The 11441-nt window shown below is 41.3% G+C and overlaps 1 protein-coding gene and 1 pseudogene across 1 annotated transcript; both read left to right on the forward strand.

The window, feature by feature from the left end:
• The first annotated feature begins 5128 nt into the window (after positions 1-5128).
• Positions 5129-7140, forward strand: LOC126385761 (nuclear factor 7, brain-like). Its single transcript, XM_050037700.1, has 2 exons — positions 5129-5262; positions 5372-7140. The coding sequence occupies exon 2, from the start codon at positions 5389-5391 to the stop codon at positions 6775-6777; it is 1389 nt and encodes a 462-aa protein (XP_049893657.1). The 5' UTR covers positions 5129-5262; positions 5372-5388; the 3' UTR covers positions 6778-7140.
• Positions 5129-11441, forward strand: part of LOC126385943 (nuclear factor 7, brain-like) — an 18084-nt pseudogene continuing 11771 nt past the window's right edge.

Below are 11441 nucleotides of genomic sequence, written 5' to 3' on the forward strand. Positions count from 1 at the left end.
TCCTGACCTGAATCCTATTGAGATGCTGTGGCATGACCTTAAAAAGGCGGTTCATGCTCGAAAACCCTCCAATGTGGCTGAATTACAACAATTCTGCAAAGATGAGTGGGCCAAAATTCCTCCACAGCGTTGTAAAAGACTCATTGCAAGTTATCGCAAACGCTTGATTGCAGTAGTTGCTGCTAAGGGTGGCCCAACCAGTTATTAGGTTTAGGGGGCAAACACTTTTTCACACCACTGTATATATAACTATAGCTAAACTCAACAAGGTAAACAACAAGGCGATTCCCATTTACACAGTGGTCAAGAGTGCTGTGGCAGTAACAGTTTAATATCCCCATTGACCAAAAAGGAAACATCCATATTGACTGACCACCCCCCTGTATCTGCATGAAATGGTTTGGTCCTGCCTGAGCACACTGACGGTGACGGTGCCTAGCAGCAGTCAGCAGTTGCGCTAGAACGCTATAGTCATCATCATGCTAGCTAGCACGAAAAGAAAATCCGTTTTTTTAAAAAAGGAAAAAGAGAAAGGAGAGAGAGGAGAGGCAAAAGAAAGGGTGTCAATATGTGAGTCAGTGTTTCTCCAAGAAAGGTGGGTAGCCTATAGTCTGTGAGTGGTAGAGATTAACCTGTTAGCTTAATGTCCATAGTGAAATAAGCTAACGTTAGCTACAGACTAGCATTAGCCTAACGTTACACTTCACTCCTTTTTAACCTACATTTAATCAGTGCAGGTAAATGTTTAGCAAGATATTCATATTAAATCAGTTATCCCCGCCCCTTTTACCAGCAACAGATGAGTCAGCAGCAGCAGCAGCCCTGTCTGCCCATAACTTAACCCCTCACCATCCCAATGAAGAAGGTGAGCAACACATGCCAGTTAGCATCACTGCAGGGAGTCTGTGGGACTCTCTCTCTCTTGCTCTTTTTTACCATTACAAAAAAGAAAACAAATTATTTTTCCACATAATGATTATTATGAAACAAAAACAGCCTCCAACTGTCTGTACTGGATGCTGGACGGTTGGAAACATTAAGTAGCCTAACTCAGCCTGTATTAAAGGTACAGGCAATATTAAAATAATCCAGGTAGATGCTTTCATTTAGATTGAATTATGGCCGTTAAATGACATCTATAGATAGGAGAGGGCGGCTACAAACGGATCGGGGGGCAGGCGGATCACAGACATTTACTCACGTTACACCGTAACCCGGAAGTTGACACGCGGTACACCGTAAGTATCTCCCGCTAGGAAGTCCAGAAAAAAAAAATCAGCACGAACGGACGTGTTTTGGTGGAGTTAGAGCGAAAAAACAGTTTCTTCACTCGTTGAGTAAAAAATACAAAAGTCTGAGTTTTCCATTTTTCAGGTTTATGTTCATTTGTTACGGATAGTGTGTATTATCTGATAGACGTATCTGTGTGCTAAGTATCAGTGAAAGTTTCATTTTCCATGCTTGCCTAAGTTAGGTGGTAGACAGCTAAACGTGGATGGAAGCGGTAGGGGGACGAATGGATCACTGTGCTCCGGGTCAAACGGACCTGCACGGCCTCTGTTAATAAACATGTATTTCTCTGCTCTGTTGTTTCAGAAATGACCAAGACTAGAGTGAGAAAGACCACCAATGGCCTGTACAGCAGTCCCACATTGTTTGTGCAGGCACATCAGGCTGTGTGTGAGGGACACACAGTCAGAGGTGTTGCAGCTCTGTTTGGAGTGCCATACACAACTCTCCATCATTACATTAAAAATAAAAGCATGGACCCAACTGCACCAGAGCCAGGATACAAACCCCATAATAAGGTGTTCTCAGCAGAGCAGGAGAGCAGCTTGAGGGAACAGCTTCCACCGTCCTTACTGTTAATTGAAAGAGGAACGCGCATGAGGAGTGCATGTGAAGGTGAGCAAACTAGCTTGTGTGATTATGCACAAAGATCAGTTTGATGCATTGGACAAATGTAATTCATTTTCAGACATTAAACATCAGGTGCCCAGAGAGGCAGTTAGAGCTACAGGTTACAATGAGGCTAAAAACAGGCTCTACGCTAACCTTTTTCACTAGGAGCACATGTTCTCCTAGTGAAATTTAGGAGCACAGAAAGAAATTTAGGGGCGCAGTGAAAATATTTTAAATAACACATTTAATAGGAAAAATAGAGCCACCCTCTCCTCCATCATGTGTGTGGTAAGGGCCCAGCACACACACACAGGGCTACACTGGGCCTACTGCTCTACGATTAGAGCAGCAGACCCCGGTTGTGGGTTGAATGGCGGTCACAGACAGGAATACGGCGGAGCACTATGGCCACTGCAAGATAACGGTTTACCAGCGACCAAGAAGCCCGGCTCCAGGTCCAATAATTTCCTCTTCCTTGGTGTCATGCTCCACAGTGACTGTTAGCACCCAGCCTACACTACATTTAACCTATGAACCTGCCTGAAATATTCTACAGTTTTTCTTCCAAAATACCCCACAGTACCTCTTTCCTACAAAATTCTTCATTACCCATTAGCAAAAAATACTCCATGGCACCCCTTACCTGAAATTTTCTACAGTACCCCTAACCTAAAGTATCCGTTGGGACCTCTTACCTAAAATATTTTACAGTACCCCTTACCTAAAATACCCATGGTGCCCTTTTACTAAAATATTCTGACATTCTAATATTTAATATTCTATTTTAATATTCTGTCTTATCCATTACCTAAAATAACCCTGGGTACTAACACACCACATGGTACCCCTTAGCTAAAATATTTTACAGTATCCCTTACCTAAAATACCCATGGTGCCCTTTTTACTTAAAATACCCTATTGTATCTCTGACCTAAAATACCAAATGGCACCCCTTATCTAAAATATCCTATAGTACCCCTTACTCCAAACCCCCATGGTACCCTTTACTCTAAGATATTCTACCTTGCCCCTTACCTAAAATACCCCATGGTACCCCTTATCTAAAATATTGTGTAGTGCCCCTTACCTAAAATATTCTACCTTATATGTTACCTAAAATACCCCATGGTACCCCTTACCTTAAATATTTTACAGTACCCCTTACCAAATGTACCTGTTGGTACCCCTTACTTGAAATTTTCTACAGGACCCCTTACATAAAATACCCCATGTTACCCTTTACCTGATATTTTCCATAGTAAAATATTCTATGCTATCCATTACCTAAAGTATCCCTTTCTATCCCTTACCTAAAATACCTCATGGTACCCCTTACTTTAAACATTGTATAGTGCCCTTTAACTCAAATATTCCATAATACCCTTTACCTACAATATTACTTCATACCAATTGCCCAAAAACTTATATGGTATCCCTGCCTATAATATCTCCCAGTGCCCCTTAAGTAGAACATTTCATGGTACCTTTTTGCTAGAGTATCCCAAAGTATCGTTTACTGAAAATGTTGCATTATTCCACTTCCCAGTTCCATGGTATCCCCGACCTGCCAAATTCATTTGTACCCCTTTCTCACAAATTCCCTGTTTCCCCTTACAGTACTTAAAATACATAAGGTGATATTTTAAAATAGATTCTAATAAGAGGACGCTCCACTCTGAGAATCTCTGACCTGAGAGAACGATTCAGCCAAGTATCGAAATTTGAGATTCAAGATGGACGCTGCTGCCTGGGCGTCTGCAACAGATTCCTTCAAATTGGTCTGTCACAACTACTTTTATTGTCTGATCTATTTCAAACTTTGCTCAAGGTTGCTATTTCCTCCAGTAACCTGCTCTGTTGTGTGTGTATCTCTTTACAAAACTAACTGTTTGCTTTCTGCTATGGAGTGGGCCCCTGTTTCCCTACACACAATTTGGGACACTATTTAATGGATCAAAGTTAAAATGATGGCTCATTTTTAAACACAAAAATTGAGACGTTTCAAACTGGTCTTAACAACATTTCAAGGATCCACAGGGTGAACTCTAACGAAGATAATATTGGTGACTTGGCAAAACATGTGCAAATACTTGAAAAGGAAAATGCCTACCTGAAGGATAAAATTAATGACACTGAGAACAGAAGTTGGTCCTCCAACCATTGTTTTCTTAATGTTTTTGAACAAGGTGAAGGAAGAGACATTATCGCCTTCTTGAATCAGATTATCCTACTTCTTCTTGGAAAGGAGAACTTCCTCACTGTGCTTGTCATCGAAAGGGCTCACCACACTCCGGCCTTCAGCTCCAGCACCGATCTGCTCCTCGACCCACCCTGGTTCAAATTTTACATTTCCAGGACAAAGTGAGGATTTTACAGTTGCATGCAGCGGACTGTGATCCCTGTACCATAATGACTCGGCACCAATACACAAAACATTACAGTCCTACCCTAAACTCTCTCCTGCAGAGAGGTGATGCCTGCAGGTGGGGGCCAGAACAGACTGAGTTTTAGGCACTGAAAACAGCCTTCTCCTCTACCCCACGGTTAGTAAGGTTCCTCAGAGGATCCCCAGGGGAAGTTCATACTTGATACAGATGCCAGCAAACAAGAAGTAGGAGGTGTACACACTCAAGTTACTCCAGAGTGCCAGCTCCCAAACTCCCAAGTCAGGTCCAACTTGCTGCCAGAACGTCGGTTGCCGGCTGCTATTCATAAAGTCACAGGGTCGTTGTCCATGGAGTTTTGTCTCCATGGCCGTGTTCCAGTGATGTCTTGTTTCAGTAGCATCTTGCCTCCATAATCATTCTCTGGTAGGGTCCTGCTTCCATGGTTGCCCCTCATTCGGGTCTTATCTTCATGGCCATCCTCAAGACGGTTCCCATCTTTATCCCTTTTATCCACCGGAGGTGTTCCCTCTGCATTGCTGACTTCTGGGCATTCCTCCAGAGCAATCCTATCTACACTGCTGACCCCAATCAAAATGGAACACTTCACAGATTAAAGCTTCATCATAGCTGAGCACCTGCATGATATTTTATCAGCTGAATTGGAGTTATATTCTTCTGTACTCTACAGACGAAATAACATCAAACCTGTTAATCAGTAACTTTTAGAGATATTGATAGTTGTTCTTTCGAACTTTGGAATGAGACACACACCTGTGTTACAGGTGAAGCAACAGCAATAGACAAAGCAGAAAACAGTTTGTGATACTTCCTCACTGAAGAGAGACACAGACTGACGATCAGATTCACCTTCACACCAAACTAACAACTTCCTCTGAGTGAGTTCAGCTACAGGAGAGAAAAGTGGAAACTCCAACACTGCTGCTTCAACCTGCTGACACTCCACACACTGAAGGTGAGTTTGACTAAAAACACCACTCAAAGTCAAAGTAAATTTCAGTGAAGTTAGTAGAGGAGGGAGGGGAGCCATGACTGACTGTACTTTCTGTCTACTGTGTTTTCAGCTTCACTCAGAGACTAAATGGCTTCCAGATCAGAAGAGGATCTCTGCTGTCCGGTCTGTCAGGACGTCTTTAGACATCCTGTTGTTCTGTCATGTAGCCACAGCTTCTGTAAAGACTGTCTGAAGAGCTGGTGGAAAGAGAAACCGAAACAGGAGTGTCCAGTTTGTAAGAGAAGATCTTCAAGAGAACCACCTTTAAACCTGGCGTTGAAGAACCTGTGTGAGGCCTTCTTATTGGAGAGAGATCAGAGAGCTTCAGAGGCTCTCTGCAGTCTGCACTCTGAGAAACTCAGACTCTTCTGTCTGGACCATCAGCAGCCAGTGTGTCTCGTCTGCAGAGATTCAGAAAAACACACCAAGCACAGATTCAGACCCGTCGATGAAGCTGCACGACAACACAAGAAGGAAGTTGAGGAAACTCTGGAGCCCTTAAAGGAGAAGTTAAAGGTTTGTGAACAAGTTAAAGTGAAGTGTGAACAAACAGCACAACACATGAAGGTCCAGGCCCGACGCACAGAGAGGCAGATTAAGGAGCAGTTTAAGAAGCTTCACCAGTTTCTAGAAGAGGAAGAGGAGGCCAGGATGGCTGCACTGAGGGAGGAAGAGGAGCAGAAGAGTCAGATGATGAAGGAGAAGATGGAGGCTCTGAGCAGAGAGATAGCAGCTCTTTCAGACACAGTCAGAGCCACAGAGGGAGAGCTGAAGAGAGCTGAGAGCTCATTCCTGCTCAACTACAAGGCTGCAGTGGACAGAGTCCAGCAGCGCCCCCTGCTGGATGATCCACAGCTGCTCTCAGGAGCTCTGATAGACGAGGCCAAACACCTGGGCAACCTGACCTTCAACATCTGGAACAAGATGAAGGACATGGTCTCCTACACTCCTGTGATCCTGGATCCAAACACTGCTAGTCCATATCTCATCCTGTCTGAAGATCTGACCAGTGTGAGAGGAGCAGAGGAGGAGCAGCAGCTTCCTGATAATCCAGAGAGGTTTGATCACCACTGGTCTTCTCGCGCCTCTGAGGGCTTTAACTCAGGGACTCACAGCTGGGATGTCGAGGTTGGAGACAGTACAGGGTGGGGCCTGGGTGTGCTAGCAGAGTCTGTCCAGGGGAGGGGACACATGCGGTCTAAATTATGGGGAATACGGATCTTTAACGGTGAATACTCAGCATGGTCACCACCGGATTTATCAACTGATCTTCATCATCAGAAGAAGCTCCAGAGGATCAGAGTGAATCTGGACTGGAACAGAGGAAAGCTGTCGTTCTCTGATCCTGATACTAACACACACATACACACCTTCACACACACTTTCACTGATAGGATGTTTCCATACATTAGCTGTTTGGATAAAGTGAAGATATTACCACTGAAGATCTCTGTGACAGGTAAACTGAGCAGTTAGAGATGAAGAGGATGATTATATCCATGATGTTGTTTATTCCTTTAGAAAAATCACTGAATTGAATCCACTGAGCTGCACCTGTCCTGCTGTCTCATTATTCCAAAGATATGTTTATTTTGTTTCAGTCATTGTTTTTATTTTATTTTTGTTGTTATTAAGTTCAACAATCTGATTTTGTTTCTGTATTTTGAAATTTCAAATGTAAAATGATGTCATTTCGTAACTGATTGTCACTGCTCCGTCTCTCATTTCAAGAGTTTTGAAATGAAATGTTCACTGATGCAGAAGAACATGAGCATGTAAACAAGACAAAATATAGGTGTATTAAATATGCATGACGTAAATAAAGGGAAGAAACATTAATGATAATAATGATAATTAGAAAAAAACTTAGTCTACATACAGGACTTCCTTAACCCCTTCTATTCCCTTCTCCATTACCCTTGTCTCACTCATAAACTCACACAGTAAGTATGAGTTTATGAGTTAGGTACATAGTACAACTCAGGAACTGTACTTTGTGCAACCTGTGATATGAGAGGCTGTCAGATTGTGATTTTCATGGGAGTCTGACTCACAAGTCAGTCTTTAGATGTTTTGCTTAACTAAAGACTGATGACTTTCTCCCTGATTTTGTGTTTAGATGGGCGGATACAATTTCAGAGTTTAAAAAAACTCCCTACGTTGCAGAACCAACAGTAAATCTGCAGGGCGGTACAAAATGGCTCAAGTCGCTGTAAGTCCTTCATTTCCACAATCTTGTGGACTGAGCACACGTTTGATAAAATGGAGTTACATCTCTCGGCATCCATTTTCAAGCTCTCTGTGTGTTTGTGTCCTCACGGACGAGAAAAGGGGGAGCGCACATTTCCGGGAGGGCGTGTCCTTTTCAAAAATGCAAGAGGCGTTGCTTTGTTGCCGGCCGTTTTCTCCGGTGTGTTAAACACACTTTAGAAAGGAGTGTCCCCAGACTATCAGAAGGCGGAGGTCTCTGATTGTCTGGTGGCGAGACTACCCTCTAAGAGGTTCTTATCCTTTCCAAGTGTAGTGTGCTGGTTAGGTCATGTAGTCACACACTAGGTTGGACCTGTTGTTCCTATCCATGACATTAGTAACAGCTTTATTTGTTGGAATGATACAGTAGGGGAGGAATTTTTGTTGGGCAATGGAGTTTTTTAATGCTTCAGATACACCCTGAATGATTAGTATGGGTTCTTGTTCCAGTGAAACATTAATGATTTCTGAGATGCTGTTAAAGACATTGGACCAAAAAGATGAAACCTTAGGGCACAAGACAAAGCTGTGAGAAAGGATTGGCTCTGAGGTCTGACATTTATCACAAGCTGGTGACGTATTTGGATATATGTTGTGTATTTTGGCCTTGGAATAGTGGAGTCTGAGTAGTGTTTTAAATTGTATAAGACAGTGTCTGGCGTTGTATGAGCATTTGTGTATGTGTTCAAGACTTTTTTGGCATTGTAAAAAAGTATTTCTATATACTTCGTAAATTATGTATGACAGGATTACGATAGTAGATTGATTTATCAACTGAAGTGGGAGCTATGAGTATAGCACCAATAGAGAAGGGTGTAGATGTTTCTTACCTATCCTGTGTGATTTGTAATACCACAAGAAAGGAATTATTATGGAGTCTCATCTCTTAAAGAATGACTTTGTCAGAAAAATAGGGATATTTTGCCTTAGATATAATATTTGAGATAAAAAAAGATCACCTTAGAGATCTTTGAGATCACTCTGCCAACTAGGGAGATGGGAAGAGTTTTACTTTTTAATGTGTCTATTAGGGAGTAGAAATTGGCCTGCAGTTGGCATTTTTTTGTTGCTATCTTAAAACGGAAATTGTTCAAAAGCTTTTAGAAAGGTCAAATTGACTGGCAACAATATACTTTAATTCCAATTAATACTGTATCCTGAAAATGTACCAAAAAAATCAATTTTCTCTAAAACAGCTGATATAGTAGTTTGCAGTTTTGTTATATATAGAAGAACATCATCTGCATATCATGATATGTTGTTTGTTTTTTCTTTTGTATCATAGCCACAGATGTGCAGGTCTCATCGAATACTCTGGGCAGGTGGCTCTTTGATAGAGGGCAGCCTTGTCTTGTTCCTCTAAGTGTAAAGGAAGGCTAAGTGTCTGATTTGTAAGATTATGTGCTTTTGGATTCTTATAGAGAAGTTTGATCCATGCTAGAAAGTGAAGTTCAAGATTGACTCTCAGTAGGACCTCAAATAAATATGACCATTCAATCTGATCGACTGTTTTTTCAGCATCAAGCCCAAGTATGACCAGGTCTTTATTTCCTTTCCTTTTTGTCTATATAATATTAAAAAGGTGTCTTCAAGTAAAGAAAGAATTTCTGTTGGGTATGAAGCCTGTTTGATCCATATGCACCAATTGGTTTAATAAAGGGTTTGTTCTATTGGCTAAGGTTTTAGCAAACAACTTTCCGTCTACATTCAGTGGAGAGATCAGGCGATGTGAGCCTACCTCTTGCACATCTTTACCTTTTTTGTAAATCACTGTAATTACTGCTTCTGTTAAGGTTGGTGGGATAGTGCCCTCTAACTGGGCTTTTGTTTACATTCTGTGTAAGTATGGCAATAGAGTTTTATTGAATGTCGTGCACAGTTCACTTGAAATACCATGCAGGCCTGGTGTTTTTTCACTTTTCAAAGACGTAATGGCTTTTCGAATCTCTATAATATGGAGTTCAGAAGTGAGGTCTTTACATTCTTCTTTGCTTATTTTAGGAAGATTACATTTATCTAGAAATGTATTCATAACTGAAGGTTCTATGGTGCACTTAGATGTGTACAGATTAAAATAAAATTGTAGAAACCTAGCATTAGTTTCTTTGGGTTTGGTCGATGTAGTTCCATTGTTACTATTAATCTTATGTATCATTCGATCACTCCGAATTCAAAGTATAAATCAAAGCTCACTTAGGCAGCTGCATCAAGTAGTGAGTAATGAGTAATGTTACTCCTATAAACATAATTCAGAGTTCACTTTGGTAGTTGCATCAAGTACTAAGTGAAGAGTAGTGTTACCCATACGAACACAAATCAAAGCTCACCTAAGCAACTGTACCAAACTTGAGTAATAAGTTCTATTACTCGTATAAACATAAATCAAAGCTCACTTAGGCATCGCATCAAACTCTGAGTGATGAATAAAGTTACCTGTATAACCATAAACCAAAGCTAAGTAATATGTAATGTTACCCATGTAGGAGCATACCGCAATAGACAATGAGAAGGCCACAAGTGAGGGTCAAATGTTTATTACCCTGCCCCCGAGCTTACTCCGGTCAGGAGGGATGCGTCCTCCAGACATCCGGGCACCAAAAAGTCAACTTTATAGTTTGAATTAAGATATCATTGGGGATTATTAATCAACTTGTTTGCATGAATATGTGCTTCTTTATTCAAACTTTATTTGAAATACTAGACATTAGAATTAATGTTTAATTACATTAAACGTTAACTAAATGTTAAATATATGTTTCACATTATGCAACAGTAATGAGTTGGATGTTTGATGTGATGAAGAAAAGATGATTCTGTCTGATGAATCCTGTTGTTGGTCATTTAGTCAGAGGAGTCGCTCTACTTTAGGTGGACATCTCAGTTTTTAAGGTGGACTTCAAAATAAATTAATAATGACTTGTGCTGTATGTCAATGTTACCCGATTTTACACCTTAACTGAAAAATTCTCCAGTGCTCCTTACCTAAAATACCCCATGATACCCCTTATCTAAAATATTTTATGATGCCCTTACCTGAAATATTCTCCAATACACCTTAGTTAAAAAACCTCATGGTACCCTTTACATAAGATATTCTACAGTACCCCTTACTCAAAATACACCACGGTTCCCCTTCCTAAAATATTCTACAGTACCCCTTGCCAAAAATACCCCATTGTTCCCCTAACCTGAAATATTCTACAGTATTCCTATACCTAAAACACCCCATGGTACCCCTAATCTAAAATATTCTATGATGCCCCTTACCTAAAGTATTCTACATTACCCCTTCCCTAAAATACTCATGGTACCCCTCAGCTAAACAATTCTACAGTGCCACTCAATTAAAACACCCCATGGTACCCCTAATCTAGTATATTTTATCTATCTTGACCTAAAATATTCTCCAGCACCCCTTACCTAAAGGCCCGTTTCTACTGAAGAAGTTCCTAGTACTATTTGGGGGGCAGGAACTACTACAGGAACGTCCTCTCGCTTGGCCCTCTCAACCGCCGTGTCTCCACTGAGAGGGCTGAGTAGGAGGAAGGTTCCTGTAAAGTTACCGGGCTCTGGATGTGACGTAATCGTGACCATTTTGACCGGGGCGACATAGGGGTGTAGGGGCGTAGTTAGCTGTTAGCTGTTAGCGGTGTCTGTATTAACTCAATAACTCAACAAACGGTCGGTGAAAAAAATATTTTTTCCAGCGGATGTCTTAGTTACAACATGATTGAGCTAACTGGAGTAGTTTCATGTCGTATCCGACAACGGGAGGCTTTTAATAGATGACGTCCTGATGTTAGCTTTGCTGCTGCTGTGAGCTGTCCCTGTCAGCTGATGCTTTCTAGACATCGTGATTTCCCAAAACTGAATAAATACCACACATAGCA

Source organism: Epinephelus moara, chromosome 24 (assembly GCF_006386435.1).
Source record: "Epinephelus moara isolate mb chromosome 24, YSFRI_EMoa_1.0, whole genome shotgun sequence".
Lineage (NCBI taxonomy): Eukaryota > Metazoa > Chordata > Actinopteri > Perciformes > Serranidae > Epinephelus > Epinephelus moara.